At 35.8% G+C, this 18,075-nt stretch overlaps 1 protein-coding gene across 3 annotated transcripts in view; it reads right to left on the bottom strand.

Annotated features, from left to right (window-relative positions):
* LOC136037011 (rho guanine nucleotide exchange factor 7-like) overlaps positions 1 to 12,729 on the bottom strand; it is a 74,886-nt gene extending 62,157 nt beyond the window's left edge. For 2 of the 3 annotated variants that reach the window (XM_065719425.1, XM_065719426.1), the window contains exons 1-3: positions 12,592 to 12,728; positions 4,325 to 4,451; positions 464 to 632 (exon numbers count right to left, since the gene is read on the bottom strand). In XM_065719425.1, coding sequence (XP_065575497.1) covers positions 464 to 632; positions 4,325 to 4,451; positions 12,592 to 12,642 — 347 coding nt within the window. In that variant the 5' untranslated portion in view covers positions 12,643 to 12,728. Of the gene's footprint in view, positions 1 to 463; positions 633 to 4,324; positions 4,452 to 12,591 lie in introns of all 3 variants that reach the window. The other variant, XR_010619850.1, reaches the window with a different exon arrangement.
* Between the last annotated feature and the right edge of the window lie 5,346 nt (positions 12,730 to 18,075).

Genomic DNA, 18,075 nt, shown 5'->3' with positions numbered 1-18,075 from the left:
CCTGAACGACATCAGATTACAAGTCTAGAACGCCAACCCCTTAGCTAAAACGACTCTCAATGGCTTCAATCAGTTTATAATATTCTTAAGATGATGCACAAAGGTAGTAACTCGAGAACAACGGCACTGAAGAAACATTTCAGAGAACCCTTATTAAAACAAGATCAGAAAATAGACAATGATGTCAAACCTTTGCGGGCTTCATGAAAAGTGGTGAAACAAAAAACTTTAAAAAAGATAGAATCTAGCTTAAGACATGAATAAAATCAGTAAAAACACCAGTCACCTTTTTTCTCAGTACTTTACGTTGAGAGAACCTCATGTAAAAATTGCTAGGACAGAAACATTAGACACAATATTTTGTACTCTAGCCTACTAAGAAGTTGGCCATGAACAACAAAAAAAGGTTGATAACTAACGGCATAGACAGATCAGGCTTAGGGAAGAAGACAGAAAAACTTACAGACTACATTTCTCTAGTGGCTTCAAATATTGTTCAACAAGGTTCTGGCATTCTTTTATAAAGTTTCTCTCAGATTCCGTTATGTCATTCATTATTATAATTTGAAAACTCTTCTGTTTTGACTGAACTTCCTGTCCATTGTCTGGCAAAGATGTTGAAATAATTCCGCCTAAAATAGTTGTAATAATCAATACACAAAAAATAAAAGGCGGACTCCCGACAAAATTTGGATGTCAAAACTCTAAACTTGCACCTAGAGGAACTAAAATACAGCCTCATAGAGGTTCTATGCACTGGAGAAGATAAATATATGCATGTAAAATGAAGGGTTCTCCCAAGATCTGAAAACATTAGACACCCCCATAGAATATATTTTGATCAGGTTTGGCAACTGTGTAATTGTTTTCATTGCGCTTTCGATAAGTTTACAATCAAAAGTGGAATTATTTTCTAACTTTTGGGGGAATAAAATAAATCAAAGGCAGTCATTTCATAACTACAATTAAACCGACATTCCTGAACTTTCTTACATATGATGGGTAGGCATAAAACAGTAGAACTATCATGCAAGCCATCTTACAATCTAGGGTCGTGATTCCCAACGTGGGGCATAAACCCCACCGGTGGGACAAGGCATTATTTTGGTGGGTCATGGGCAGGACATGCACCTTCGGCTGACTTTACTTTAGAGCCTCTATTTAAAAAAAATTATCTGACTGGCGTACATTCAAATACACTTAACGAACCCAAAAACAATATAGTGTTGTAATGACGTTTTGGTAACGTTAAGTACATAAAAGGAGTGTGCGTGTAACTGACCACATGCAACTAAGCTTCTGAGTAACTTAACCCCATTTAACTAAACCCTCGTACAACTGAACCCCGTTTAACCTGATCCACGTGCAGTTCAGGCCTATTTAACTAAGCCCCTATGTAACTAGACCCCTGTGCAACTCAACCCCATTTGACTGAACCCTCGTGAAACTGAAACTCCATTTAACCGGGTCCTGTTCAACTCAACCCAGGTGCAATTCAACCCCATTTAACCGAGTCTCCGTAAAAATCCCCTCCATTCAGCTAAACCCTCGTTCAACTGGCGCCAGTTTATATCAGCCCCCTTGAAATTAACCCTTGTGTAACTCAACCATATTTAAATTAAGCCTCATTTCACTCAACTCAACCCAAGACCAAAGAATAAGTTTTAACTAATATCAATTAGAAGCTCAAAATAGGCTTCTTGCTTCGTTCGGAATGTTTAACTTACATTAACTTATATAACTTACTTATATTATAAGTAATATACCTTATATTACTTATGTATTAAATTTGGGCAAGTTAAACTAATTTGGACCTAAAGCAAAGAACCGGCAGAGCCGCGATTGCAAGTAATTTCTGTCACTGGCAGCCGATGAAAACGCTTTTCTTTCAGGCTGCTACTTGCATGTGCAGGGCACTGCTACTTGCATGTGCAGGGCAAAGTTAATAATTATTCCATTTATGTAGGACTTTATCCAGTTTCCGTTTAAATGACCAGATTCTGGTTTCTTTCCCCGTACTTGGTCGAATATTTTAATTATTTTTTTAGATGTGTAAAGGAGAGTGAGGGTCGTTGAGTTCGGGCCTCAGCTCTAAGATTACAAATAGGTTTTACTCTTGTCGGAATTGAATTTTAATAGGATTTAGTCCCTAGTCTAGGGATACAATTAAGTCAGAAAAAATTGAGAGGTATTTGGAAGAAATTAAAATTTAACAGGCTCAAAAGATTCTGCAAAAAAATATAAAAGAATAGTGTGACGGTAGTGATGATTATAATTGTCAGCATGTTTGAGTAGTGAACCAATCTTCTTTTATTTGGAGGATTCGGATGAATTATGCTATGCAATATGAAACCAGTCACCAGTTAATACACACCTTTATGGTGTGAGGAAAATAAAACACTAATTCAAACTTCAGAAGGTTATCAATTTCAGTGCCCCTGTGACATTCCAGTGATCAGCTAGTGTTGGGGGAAAAGAGAAAGAAAAAGAAGACACGTTAGGGTATCAAGCACTTTGTCGTAATTTACAAGAATTTGTTTCCAATTTCAGTGTTGTAATGAAAATTAAAAGCTCATATCATTAAAAGATCAGCATTGTATTCAGATGATTTTTTTCATTTGGTAGTTTTATAATATTAAAACTACTTATTTTCTAATATTAGAAAATAACATTGTATTATTTTCCTAGCCTGCGTAACCTCTCCTACATAAATCCGTTAAGGCTTGCCCTCCGTTTTCTCCAGATAAACTTCTGCAGCCATCCTTGGCTCGTAAGAAGCCATCTGTGGCCAGCTAATGTATCGTCAGTTGCACTGAAAATTCTATCAAAATAATATAAATGAAGAGTCACAAATAATCAAAGTAAATAATCTCTAAATAGTGACAGCATTCCAATAATAATGTACAAATAATTGTATATCAGCAAAATTGAAAACACGAAAGTTTAGCACCATTTTATGCATATTGCAGAAGCAACATCAGAATTTTATCCTATATACTACATTTTATACATAATTTTTATATTGCAAATATATGCTGACTAATATTTTTGGGGGGAGGTGTGAGCTATCCAATGAAAAATATAACCAAATTCAAAACAAGGTTAATATATAGCCAATTGCTCTGAAAATACTATTGAAATAATATAAATATAGAGTCACAAATAACAGAAGAAGATAATCTCTAAATAGTGACAACATTCCAATAATATTATGCAAATCATTGGTAAAATCTTAGTTTAGCTACTTTTCGCTAACTTAGAAAGAGGTTAGGTTAGGAAAAATAAAACTTTCAAAAAAAATTATCCAGGGCCAAAAACATACTCTGGGAAGGTATTGCCAAACTTCCATGTCTATCCTCTTAAGATTTCTAAGTCTTAAAAAATTTGTCTACTTGACAAGTAAAATACCTATTGAAATTTTGAAAAAAAAAAACAACATTTACCTGGTATCAGTTTCTCTTTCTCTGGTTTTAGTTTTGAAAATGCAATTCCTGTTATTTGAGTAGAATTTTAAGCTATATCATTGGTTTTTTTTCTTTTAAATTTAGGAAATGTATTCTGAGATATTTGAAACCTCACAAATTGGGACTGAGCAAAGTTATGAAGCTGAAAACAATGTTGTTGTACTTCATTTAAGCAGAAGATCTGTTTGCAGGGTTTCGCTTTCATAACAGAAATATTTTAAAGGTCATTGACCTCTAGAGAGGGAAGGAGTGAAGGCAGGTACTTCAAATTACTTCCCAGGACACACTTTGGTCTCTAGACCCATCTCTGAAAGTTTCATTTTCCTAACCTAGCCCCTTTTCATAATAGCAAAAAGAAGAAAAACTAGAATTTTACCCAAATAATTTTATATATGCAAAAACGAACCACAAAAGTTTAGCACCAGTTTAAGCATATTACAGACGCAAGGTCAGAATTTTAACCTATACATGCTTATACTACATACAATTTGACTAACATATTTTTTTTTTTTTTGGGGGGGGGGGGTTGGGGGTGAGCTAATAAATGAAAAATGTAGCCAAATTTGGAACAAGGTTTGTGCTTTAGCTGGCTATTGATAACAATGTAACTTTGAGACCCAGGAACAAAAAACAAGGGACGGTGGAAGGGGCGGAAATTTTTTGTTCAATTCTTTTTTAAACAAAAAATTATTATTGGAAGTAAACTAAATCCAAGGAATATTTTAAAGAAGGTAGCATCATTTTTGATGTTGGCATCAGTGATTTGAAATTGTTTTTATAATTTTTATTAATGACGAATTGGAGTTGCCTTAGTTCCGAAAAAAAGAGCATATTTACTGAAGAAACTTGTAGAAAAATACCTGTAGGTTTAAACTCTTTCACATAATTAGCAGGAAACCAACCAGTTTTCCCATTTAAAGTTCCTTCCCACCAGCCTCCTTCTTCTTTCTGTGTAACAGTGATTACCTCGCCCTTTTTGAAATTTAACTGAAAAGAAAAAAAATGTTAAGACGTAGAAGATTTTATCGATAAAAACTAAGTACAAAATTAAAAGAAAAAAAAAACACAATTGTCGTACACAAACAAGTAAGCATAAAATGCAAGCAAAATCAACAGAACAAAAATCACACTTGTTTGAAGACTAGTATCATGTTAAAAATAGGAAAACAAAAGATGCTGAATCTTTTTAAGATCCAAAGCCTGCGTTTTTTAGAACATAATTAACAGTCAAAACTTGGACCAAAAACATGTTGACATGTCCCTTTTTAACTGTTGTAATTATGTAACCCTCAACAATAAATCAATATAAAATTTCTTACTGAAGGCCTTTTGTATTTTAAAATTTGTGGCACCAGGCATACTTGCCGCAAGTCTTTTCTTGAGGCTTTTAGACAACTAGTTATTCTTCTTTTGAAAGAGTCAAGAGAGAAACTTTTGGGGATAACTTCCTCAGGAAGATCAGTCTAGATAGAGGTGCAATATCAGATGAAGCTGTTCTTCCAGCACTGTGTTCTTGGCTTGCCGGTCTCAAGATAATAGAACCAAACAGTGTACATGGGTATCTGTCTTAAAAAGAAGGTGTCAGTCTAGTGCAGTAAGTGAATTCTTCCAACGATAGCTGATGAGTCCCAAGTCAGGATAAAGAAGGATGATTTTGTGGTGGTCTAGCAACCTGCACTTAAACTTAGCTTTTGGAATGTCAGAGCCATAACCCCACTATCGAAAACTGAAAAGGTCAAAACATATTCTTGGACCTCCCCTGATAGAATGGATAATCACTTTGACCTTTTGATCAACAGAAAATGGACGTCTAGTCTGCAAGATGTGAGAGCTTTCAGAGGTACTGACGTGGCGTCTGATCATGCCCTAATGATAGCAAGGATAGCATTGAAGCTAAAGGTCACATAGAAGATCAGTCCAAAGTAAACCCAACCTTGGACTCCTCGAAGCTTTCCACTGCAGCAGTTCGAAATGAGTTCGTTGTTACAATCTCTATCAAATTTGAAGCCCTTACACCAAGCCAACCTGGAACATCATCAAAGAGGTTTACAATCAGATGGTGCTGCTGTTGCTATGCTGGGGTATGCCAAGAGACCAATGGACATCAGAGAGAACCTGGAACCTGCATGATGAGCAGCATAACTTAATGAAGCAGCTCCTAAAAAGGTGGTGAAAATAGTGACACAGTTCTAAAGAACCAAATGTACACAGACCTAGATAAACAAGTCAAAAGGAGCTCAAGGGGGGATAAACGCAACCTTTTGGATAAAAAGCTGCCATGGTGGAGGAAACAGCAAAACATGGTGTATCCAGAGCTTCATACAAGATTACCAATGAAATTGTGGAAAATGCCAAAATATAAATGGGCCAGTTAATGAGGCAAATAACAAAATTGTCTCAGACCCGTCAGAAATATCCCTAGTATGGACCATACAATTCAAGAAGATTCTCAACAGACCCAACCCAGATGATCCGCCAGATATCCCCAAAACCCCCCCTTTTCAAACCTCCAAATCAACACAGAAGAACCTTGTGATTTATAAGTTCAACAGGCAGCCTGCAAGCTGAAAAATAGCAGAGCAGCAGGAATTGACAAAATAATAGCCAAGATGATAAAAATATCACTGAATACTAGTATGGATGTGTGGCTCAATCTTTTTGCTAGTACCTACAAGTCTGAAAAGGTACCCAATGATTGGACTAAAAGTATGCTCATCAAACTTTTCAAGAAAGGAGACATGAAAAAGTTTAACAGCTGGAGGGGCATCAGTCTACTATCTATTCTGGGTAAACTCTTCTCACAAATAATTATTCAGTGCATACAGACAGTCCTTAATACCAACAGGACAAACAGCACGGTTTCCAGCCATCCCATTATTGCATGAATCTCATCTGCACATTATGGATGATGATTGAAGAGAGCAATGAATGGCAAAAAAAATGTACCTGATTTTCGTGGACTTTGAGAAAGCCTTTGATTCCATTAACCAAAACTTGCTATGGAAAGTCCTGCAATACTATGGAATTCCTGATAAAATAATGGTCCTAATCGTTGCATTATATGGAAACACAGAATGCTGTGTTTGGACCCAAAAAGGACCCTCTTTGTTCTCACTGTTGATTACATACTCATTGATTGCACAGAATCCGGCACCCAAATTGGAGAAGGCAAACAGCTACGCGACCTGGATTCTGCTGATGATATTGCCTTGATGAAAAGTAACAAGACCAAACTCCAAGATCTCCTCAATACTGTCCATGAAAATTCTGGCCAACTTGGCCTCAAGATTAACACAGAAAAGACAAAAGAGCATGGCAACAACTAATTTCCTTCTAAACATAAAGTGTGGAGATTCAACTCTTGAGCAGGTTTCAGAGTCTAGGTACCTTGGTAACGCAGTGGAAAATGGGATCAAGCAAGCAGGACGTGCAGTTGAGGATAGGGCAGGCCAGTGGAGCTTTTAACTGACTAAAACTAGTATGGTGATTGAAAAAGTATCCTACGAAATTTAAGTCAACAATAACAGATTCTTGCCTTCGAAAGCTATTGCCTTCATAGGATTCTGAATATTGCCTTCATAGGATTCTGAATATAGACTGGAGAGATCACATCACAAACTAGATAGTCCAATCTAACCAGCCCATGGTTACAGATATCATTTAGCAACAAAGGTGGCAATACCTTGGGCATGTGATCTGTATGAAGGAAAATAGGATCCCAAGGCAGATTTGGAATGGCAATCTCAGGGAAACCAGAGGAGATGTCGACCAAAAAACAACTTGCATTGCAGACATCAATAGGACCTACCCAACACTCACACAATAATACAACCCCAAGATGAAGATGTTTTGGTGGTAAGCGCACATGCAGTACAACTGGAAGCTCTTTATAGATGCCATGTTTGCCTCAGGCTGCAGAGGAGGACCTAAGGTAAGGTCAGTATTAGCTTATAGCAATTGATTACAATTTATTCATATTCCTGACAGCTAAAAGGAACAATTTTCTTTCAAAGAGAATGCTTTTTATTGAGTGTCAGTAACAAAAATTTATTCCAATATGCTATACTGAATTTAGAGTTAAAAAATACTTCTTTGAGACAATTTAGATGCATGGTTTATCCTTTTTTTCTCTGAAATAGAGATATTTTTGTCCACAAATATAGCAACACTTTTAAAATTCCACTCAGTCTCCTCATTCCAAGGCTCTCAAGTCATCTTATTTTCGTTTCCTCCGTTTTTTGTTGTATCTTCCTCCCTGGTACAAGAACAGTGATATGGTAACAAATTTTGGGGCTCCAGATTTATTAAATAAACTTAAAGTGCTACACCAGAAATTGTCCGACTCGATACATTTTACTATTAACCCTTTTCATGATCTTCTAAAATGTTTTCTACAGTAATTTAATGTGTTATCAGAAGTTGTTTTTTCGTGCTTTTTTTTCTGTGTGTTTGTTTTTATACTCTGCTATTTCAAGTGGGTCACAAATAAATTATTATTATTATTTCTATAGGCCTTTAGTGGATGCATAGAAACATAGATCTTATGGGATATACAAAACATGTTAAATTAGAGTATAGAACAGAACATAACAACGCCAGCTCTATCCATAAGAAGTCTTTTTTTAATTGTTTTTTTTTGCATTTCTATCCTTAGTTAGCATATTTATTGGATTATGTAGAAGTAGGGTTTTCAGTTTATTTACAAGTTAGTTTTTACAAAAATAAGGAACATCAATACCTTTCTCTCTTTATCTAGATGAATCCTATGGCCTACACAAAATCATAGACAACAGAATTCACAAAATTTGCAAAAAATCATTCCCATTAAAGTAAGATTTGTGCACATAAAGAGATTAGCATAGATGAAAAAAAAAATTATGATTTGGTTTTGGAAGTTTGTTATTGATAACTTGGAGTGTGGTATTAGGATAGCAGGGGCGCCACAACCCCTGGACAAGATATTTGAGCTGCTGAAGCCTACATAGACAGGTAAAAAAAGTTCAAATAAACACTTATAACAAAGGATAAAAAACTAAGGATAACAATTACATAAACTAACAGCTAGTAAATTACACCCTCCAAAAATCTGGATACACGTAGTACATCTTGATTTCATTCAACACTGCCCTCACCATTTCCTGAAAGTTTTACTAATATCCTTAGCATTAGCAATAGTAGAAGTCATGGTAGCAGAAGCAACAGTGTTATCATTGGGAGTAGTATAAGTAGTAGTAGCAGTAATAGTAATCATGTTGTGCTTAACCTGTGCCTGTACCTGTGCTTAACCAAACCTGTGTGCAAAATTCATAGTTAAATATGACTCTTTAAGGATCTTGATTTTATGTGATCAGGAAGAAAAGAAGACCCTGTTTACCTCTGCTACAGCAAAGTAGATATGCCAACCATTGAGAGGAAAGTGGGTGCTTTAATTAAAAAAGTTCAAAATTTTCTTTTATGAAAATATGGTTTTGACATAAAATAACAAAATCTGGACTTAGTGTGGGAACACAGGACCCAAAAAAGCATTGAGATGACACCAAAAGTGCCACTTCAACAACTTAGCAATTGAATAAAACTGGTTTCATAATAAAGGAAAAGCACTGCTTGACTTTTGCCTTTGGGGTGCTATGAGATGAACTGTAAAATAGATAAAGCTTACTGACTTAAGAGGAATCTACTCTATTTTGATCTAATACTATTCCAGCCTCCACTCGTTATTCCTCCATTCCTTAGTCATGGTGACAAAAGCAATAGTATTATCATTGGGAGTATTATTAGTAGTTGTATCATTAATAGTATTCACATTGTGCTTTTTTGGTCTAGTTCAACATCCCATCCTATTGTCCTGATAGTTTTAAAGTAAATATTTAATTTGTTTCTTGGATAGTATTTTTACAACCTTTTGACAACATACATGCACACAGTGTGTTTTGATACAGCCCAACATCTCCACAAACAGTCTTTGAAAGCTCCAAATTAATACCATTAGCTGTTGTAATCTAGTATAAATAGCAGCAGCAGTAGCAGCACTACTACTACTTGTAGTAGTCTTATGCACATAGTGCATTTTTATTAGTTCATATTACCTCTCAGCATACCCTAAAGTTTCAACATAATATACTGAGCCAGTGGTTCTCAAACTGGGGTATGCATACCCTTTGGAGGTACTCAACCGTTTTCAGGGGGTATATGTTTGGACAACAAGAATAGTAAAAACAACCCTTTAAGTCTAGGACTGGCAATTTTATTTATATTTTGGCTAAAGTTTACTCAGTACCAGTAACTAAGAAGAAGTTCCTAAAGTATTTTGTGGGCAAAAGGGGTACAGTGTCTAAACAAGTTTGAGAACCACTGCTCTAAGCCATTCTGGAGATATTACTAAAATGCCCTTGTGACAGCCTGCACACAAACAGGGTGTTTCAATTTAACTCAACATGCCCTGGAAAATTATCCTTAACCCTGTTAGCCTTAGTAGTAGTATTAAAGTACCAGTATTAGTATCATCTGGTTATTTCAACAGTGTCTCAAGATACACTGAAATTTTTTACTTAATATTCTGTGTTCCTGGGATATTGCTGTTATACCCTTTTTAATAACCTGAATTGACATAGTGCATTTTGATTTAGTTCAACATCTTACTAAACATAACCTGAAAGTTTTGCTATAATACCCCTAGCTTCAGTAGCACCACTAGTAGTATTAGGAGCAGCAGCACTAATAGTAGTAGCTGTAAAATATACACACAGTGCTTGTTGATTAGCTTAACATTCCCCTTAACATACCTTGAAAAATTCAACTGAATACCCTAAACCATTCCTAGGATGTTGTTGATACATTTCATACACAGCCCATACTACATACTACTTACAGCACATGCCCCAAGGGTTGTGGGGGAGTTGGCATCTCCAGACATAGTTGTTCTATCTTTCAACTATGCTGAAAAAGATTATTATCTCAAAACTTTTATCAGATGTTTTTTGGGAAAAAAAGAGCACAGGATGAGTCTGGTTGCCCTAAAATCTATATCTCTAATCAGGCTATCCTCTTTTAACTCTTAAAAAGAGTACTTGAACTTTCAAGCTCTAATCAAATGAGCCCCTTCTAAAGTTAATACAACAACTCCTTCTATAAAAGTATCTTGGTAAAAAAAAACATTGTGCCCACATCATTCTTTACTTAGGCAACACAATTTAGCTGCCTATGATACTTAATCCAAAGTAGGAAGACTACAGATGGCCTTGCTCTCTGTAATGTTATCTACTACCTTTCTTTATTAACTTGTTTATGAATGTTTGGACTTTGATACTTAATTACTTTTGCTTATTTGTTGGTGCTTGGGTTTAAAGTAAATGCTCAAATTGAAGAATTTTACAGTAATAAAAGTGAAACAGCAGAAGATATGGATTCAGTTTAACAATCAATAAACAGGAAAAGTGATGATTTTGCTTTTAAAGTGACAAATATAGAGAACAGTGCAGCACTGATACATGAAAACATCTATCTCATCAAATGGGTTGGCACTCAAGGGCAAGAGATTCTCAGTGCATTTGAGCAAACAACTGCTGATAAGGACAAAATCAAGGCACATTTCAGAAATATTGGAGTATACAGGTCCTATGATGAACCAGGCATTTTCTTGATATGTCTTCCAGAAGAGATGCCAGAGAAACAAAATGTTGAGAATACACATGAAAAATAAAATTCTAGTTAAGTCATATAGGCACCCTATACAGATAAAACTGAAATAGTAAGAGAGAAGATAGTATATGGAGTGACAATCTCTACACTACATGAGAAACTTTTGGAGCTGGTGACAGTCTTACACTTGCTCAAGCTGTCACTATGCATCACACACATGTGTCAACCTAACCACAACTCAAAACATTTGAACAGAAAAAAAATCTGGCAACAACTGAATGCCATTTCATAAAAAAATACCAGTAAATATTGAGCAGTTCATATAATTGACCTACCTACAAGAAAAGTGAAAATACCACTAGATGTCATTTCTATAGTCTTTTTGAATATAATAATTGGGCAAATTTAATTTTAAGCATTTTTGGACTGTCAAAAATGACAGTTTCTTCCAATGGTTTTTTGTTACCAAAAAGGGTTAAAATATTAGCTTCTAACTTATTATTTCATTATAAAATCCATTTTTTTAAAGTTGTATAATTCACAAACATTGATTTAAAGTAAAACAGTTCAAAATAGGGATAAAACCTTTTAATTGACAGTGAACAGATACAAAATTTCTTAACTGGATATTTTGAACACTGTATAGGCTATGTGTTCAAAATATTCAGTTAAGAAGTTTTGTATCTATTCACTGTCAATTAAAAGGTTTCATCCCTATTTTAAAATGTTTTACTTTTGTCATGGAAAGGTAGTGTGGTCTTCAAAAGTTATCTAAACATGTCAATTTTACCACCTGGTAAAATTCTAGTTTAGTGACTTCTTGCTATCTTGGAAAGGGGTTAGATTAGGAAAATTAAACTTTCAGGGATAGGCCTACAGGCTTAAGTATGTCCTGGGAAGGTATTTTGAAGTACCTACCTTCACTCCCTCTCCCTCTAGAGGGCCCAGAAATTTGCCAACATGACAGGTCTATACCTATTGAAATTTTGACAAAACAACATTTTACCTTAATTTTCAGTTACTAGTTGCTTTTTCTCTGCCTTTAGTTCTGAAAATGCAATTCCTGTTATTTGAAAAAAATTTTGAGCCATATCAATGTTTTTTACTATTCTGAGTTTTAAGAAAAATATTAGTAAAGCCTTGCCTGGTTTATAAGCTAGAGCCATATCTAATTAATTGTAAGGGGTGGTCTAAGGTGCATCTGAAATAGTAGGTTTAATAGGTATGATCAATAGGCTGTACAATAACTTGAATCAGAATTAAAAAGAACAATGAATAATAGGCCTATGTTCACTTTTTATTCAGAAAAAAAAAAACAAAAAAAAAAACATTTGGACCAACCCAAAATTTGAGATAGGCTTGAAATTGATTTATTTGAGCTTAATTCTCCTAATAGCATAAAATTGTCTTACAAGATTGCAACAAGCCCCTCTTTTGCTAACCAAAGTTATTAGCCTGATGATTTTAAAATGTTTGTCATTAAACTTACCTCATCGTTATTTTTTCCTTTGTATGAATAAAGAGCTTCAACCAAGTTCATTTCATTGGTTTATTCAGGTCTTTCCTTTTGAATTTTCAGGACTTTTAAATTATTGCATTTTCTTCTTCAGTGATATATTTACGGACAGTGTTTTATTTGCTTTTAAGAAAATCCCATTAGATAGTCTGAAAATCCTTTAAATTCCTTTCAAACAGTTCGTGGTAACGAACTGTAAGTAAGGAGTGACCCGACTCAATAGTAACCGAAACTCTAAAAAACGGAATTTCGATACTAATAGATACATAAACAAATTTAAATTTTTATGCTGATTTTCAATATGTAAGTTTCATTAAGTTTAGTCTTACCATTCAACAGCAAAGAGCCTGAGAAAATTTGCCTTATTTTCACAAAAAGGAGAGGAAAACCTACTAAAAGCTAGATAATATTAACAAAAATCACATTATCGGATTCAACGTGTCAGAAAACCCCACTGTAGAGGTTTGAAGCTCATACCTGCAAAAATATGAATTTTGTCAGAAGAAAGATCACGGACTCGTATTTGTTTTTTTTCCAGGGATGATTGTATCGACCCAATGGTCCTAGAATATTGCCAGAGGGCTCGTCGGGACGGAAGCTAAAGGCTTTAGTGCCCTTTTTTAATGACCAAAAATTAAAGGGCAGCTAAACCCCCCGCACGCTCATTTTTTCCCAAAGTCACCCGATTGAAATTTTGTTCAGCATAGTCGAAAAATCCAATAACTATGTCTTTGAGGACGTCTTATCCCCCTGAGTCCGCGAGGAAAGGGCTGAAATTTATGAACATTGCCCGTTGTTTACAAATAGTATTGGTTATTGGGGAGTATTCAGACGTTTTCAGTTTTTCTTTTTTGGTGGGAGGGGGTTTATTCATGGAGGAATTTTTCATGCAGCAAGAGAATTTTCCATGAAGGGTGTTCCGGTTTTTCCAATATTATTTAATTGGATATTCAGCAAGTTGTCGTAATACTGACCCATCAGAGTGGCAGTATGCTTGACTTGATCTTAAGGAGCCTTACAGACTTTTATGATGTACCTAGAGGTCCCTAGGAACCCTACAGAATTCCGATGATTTCATAATTTTCTATAAAGTGAGCTCAGCAATCCACATAACCAAATGAGTCAAAACTATTATACAACCACAAACAAGAGATTCATTTCTACGTTGGGTCACTGGATTGGCAACTACGAATTTAATGACCTTTGTTCCAAGCCGGACATCAACGTCAAAGTCAGTGGGCTAAATAGCTTACTTCAGGAGAAGTTCTATGCTTGTTTCCTGACTTAATTCATTACCGTTGCAGATTCTGATAAGCCATGCATCACAAGCGACCTCAAGGACCTAATTAAGACTCGCAGCCGCCTTCACAGCAATGGCAATTAAGTTATTTCAGCCAAGTTGCGGAGCAATATTGTCAAACTGGACAGGCTAGCGAAGAGACAATATGTGAAGGACAAAATTATGTCCTTACTTACGACACATCCACACAAATGCCATTCGTCAGTAAAAAGACTTTCTGGTAAAATGACACCCAGTGAATTCAAGGTATTGAAGTAGAGTAGTCCCTTGTTATCGGCTACGGAAGTAAACTCCTTTTTTGTTGGCATCTGTACCACCTTTCCGTCAACCATCAGTTCAGAAATCGGGTCTCTCATTACTAAAGCAGAGATTGAGGATGTAGGCAAACTTTATAGGTCTGCCATTTACAAAGACCTTCAAAATCTGAATAGGAACTGTGCGTTCTATCCTGGCGAGCTTCATTTAAAGTTGTTACGTGAATTCACTATTTTCCTTGCCAACCCACTCGCCTTCATTATTAACCTGTGTTTCCAAGAGCAGGCGTTCCCTAAAGCTTGGAAGAGAGCGAACGGAAGGGAGCGCGCAGGTTCGTGTCATACTCAAAGTGAAGGGTCCCAAATATTGCGACCAACTCCGACCTATCTCAATAGCTCAGAACTTGTCTAAGGTGGCAAACGTTTGCCACCGCGATCCGATGTCACAGGTTTCTCTTTCTCTTGACCCATATTAGTGTGGATGCTTGAAAGGAAGCAGCAAAACTGTTCGCTTAGTGACAATGTATCACCTTATTGTCGAATATCTTGACCAAGGAGGGGTGATTATCGATCTTCTCCTAGTGGATTACTGAAAATAGCTTGAACTTATTCGCCACTTCATAGCTCCGAGAAATTTAGGCGCAATAGGTGAACGCAAGTATATTCTCCTTTTAGTTATCAAGTCTTTGTAAGACAGTTTTCTGTGCATCAACAACATTTTTCACTGAAGACACTAGCTCCGAACGGGCTGAGCTCACGTATAGTGCTTCACAAGGCATGAAACTTGCAGCATTGTTGTTTTTAGCAGATATAAACTTTTTTCTCTCTGTGTTTGAGGACAGGTTTATGTACGTAGACGACTTGTCTGTTCTTTTGAAATACCTCGTTGAAAACTCTAAGGCAGTTCCCCAATTCGGTGATGCAATAATGAACATCTTTGAAGACCAATGTACTATCAACAGCCTTCAAATCAACAATGGAAAAACTAAAATCCTTCGCTTTAATCGTCTTAAGAGGGACTTTTTCACTCCTCCTCCACCGTATCCTAGAGTATCTTCTGCTATAATTCTCGGTGTGACATTTAGCGTTGACTGATCGTTTAGTACTAAAGCTAATACAATCACCATAAAGACAAATGGTGCGATGCGTTCCCTTATCTTACTACATTGTTTCGGCTTTTCTGTGTCCCAACTCAAGACTGCTTTTCTTACATGTATTCAACCAATTCTTAAGTATGCTTGCCCTGTATGGGGTCCTCATGTCAACAATATAAGCTACCTAACCGATCAACTTGAGTCATTAGAAAAAAGAACCTTTAAAGTTATTTTTCCAGACACATATGTAAGTTATGAATCGGCATTATCTGTCCTACAACTACCGTTTCTTCGCGAACATCGTTTGGGTTTGATCTGCAAATTTGGCCTATTTCTTCTTAGCAGTTAAAAGCATAGAGAGATTCTACCACCAGTTATGAGGAATAATATAAACACAAGGTCAACTTAAAAATTGAGACTGCAATTGCCAACTGCAAGAACAAACGGTTTTGCCATTTCGGGCGTTCATTTTTACATATCAGTGTTTAATAAGTTATAGTCTTGTGTTTTTCTTGTTTTCGTTGTAAGTACTAGCACCATTTAGTTAAAATCTTTATTCTAAACTATGATTGCTTGCATAAATAAAACAGTTCTAAAACGACCAGAAATAAAAAAAAGTTTCTTTTAACAGAAAATAAGGAGCAATATTAAAACTAAGCAAACATAAATTATTACATATATGAGGGGGTTCACCTCCTCGTCAATACCTCACTCTTTACGCTAAAATTTTTTAGTACTTTCAAACGAGCTAGTTATTCTAATTAAGCAGCCTTTGTGATTCAGGGGCAATTCTTAAAGAATTAGAAGAAAATTCGAATTTTAGCGTAAAGAGCAAGGTATTGACGAGGGGGCGATCCCCCTCACATACGTAATAATTTCTGTTGGTTTTAAGTTTTAATGTCCCTTATTGTTAATCGAAAAAACTTGTTTTGTTTATTTAATAACTCAAAGAAATCCATTAAAAGTCCCTACCTTGTCATGCGCATTTAAGATGCAGTCATATGATGTGGAAAAAACATATGATGAAATTTTTCGTTAGGATGAAATCAAATTTTCAAACTGAAACGCATGTGGTTCCAGTAAACATTCACAATAACCATTTTGAACTGATGTTAGAAGCTTGCATTTAACATTCTATGACTGAAGATGCCATAATCTTTCGTCAAAAGTGAATCGTTCTGAAAGACACTAATATTTTCCGTACGCTATACAGCACAATTTTTGACATTACTGTGTAGCACCTTTACTTTTTCATCTGCAGCAAAGCAACGAACAAAAATTAACTAAAAAAAAACTCCGAAAAAGGAGTTTAAAAAAGGAAAAGACCATATTAAGCTTAAGATCAATAATTCAAAAAAAAAAAACGACCAGAAATTGCAATGGAAGAATAAGTGAAACCAAAAACGAATAGAAATTAAATAAGCAATCATAGCAAACGATTGGCACTTGCTACAATGTTCACGCGATTCCTGAAAGTTGGTACCCCATTCTTGCAAGTCTGGACAGCTATGACCATTTTCAATTCTATTACAACTATATGCCTTGTAAAAGCTCTTTGAATTTTAAATACTTTCTAATGCTCCTCTGTGTGAGGTCAACCTAGGTTTTACCTCAAGGGGGTAGTTAGTGGGACCTGAGGCACTGTAAAAAAATATTTTTAGAATTTTACTGAGCTGGATATGCTTCACACTTCTTCCAGGGACTTGAAAAAAGAAAAACAGACAATGTATAAGCATTGATGGATCATAGATGTTGTAAGTGAAGATTACATAAAACCTTCAAATGAGCTATGACCATTTTCAATTCTATTACAACTATATGCCTTGTAAAAGCTCTTTGAATTTTAGATACTTTCTAATGCTCCTCTGTGTGAGGTCAACCTAGGTTTTACCTCAAGGGGGTAGTTAGTGGGACCTGAGGCACTGTAAAAAAATTATTTTTAGAATTTTACTGAGCTGGATATGCTTCACACTTCTTCCAGGGACTTGAAAAAAGAAAAACAGACAATGTATATGCATTGATGGATCATAGATTTTGTAAGTGAAGATTACATAAAACCTTCAAATGAACTCTGAACCATTCAGTTAGTTTTTTCGTCGAGTGGTTAGCATGCTAGAAAGGGAGTCTCTTGTCTGCGAGGACAGGGGTTCTAGTTCTGGTGTTGCTGGTTATTTGGAAAGAAACGGAGGTCAGCGGTGTGACTGTAAGCTCAGCCAAAGTTGACCCAGCTCTAAACGGGTACCTGGAGAAATCAAGGGGAAAACACGGGAAGTATTCGATGATTTGCCCCCGCTACGCCGTGTACTCCCAGTCGAAGCCGGAGAATAAGAAGATCAGTACCTACGGTACGCATACAATTGGTCAGCAAGCGAAAAATAAATACGTAAGCTTCTTTTGTCAAAAGAGCACCAGATTGTTGCCTGAAAATCAAGATTTCCAGAGTAATGTTCATTAGTTTTTGCATTGCTCTGACATACCCCTACCCCTAAAATTTTAACATAAGATAAACAGGCACTCATAACTAACTTTTACACTCGTAACTATCATATCCATATCTTTCTGAAAGATTATACCCAGTAGAGAGGGATCAAGTTACTCGGGACCCAGTAGAGAGGGATCAAGACAAACTACTATACAATGTATAAGACAATACAGACAATATATAAGCATTGATGGATCATAGATGTTGCAAGTGAAGAGCTTCGTGATCGAGACGAAGAACGCCGTAGACTTCGACTTCGTGAATTCCTCCTTCTATACATATTTGTAAAATATAGAACAGAAGATTATCGAAGTGAAACAAGAAAAT

Source organism: Artemia franciscana, chromosome 16 (genome assembly GCF_032884065.1).
Source record: "Artemia franciscana chromosome 16, ASM3288406v1, whole genome shotgun sequence".
NCBI lineage: Eukaryota > Metazoa > Arthropoda > Branchiopoda > Anostraca > Artemiidae > Artemia > Artemia franciscana.
This window is presented reverse-complemented; position numbering and strand designations above follow the sequence as displayed.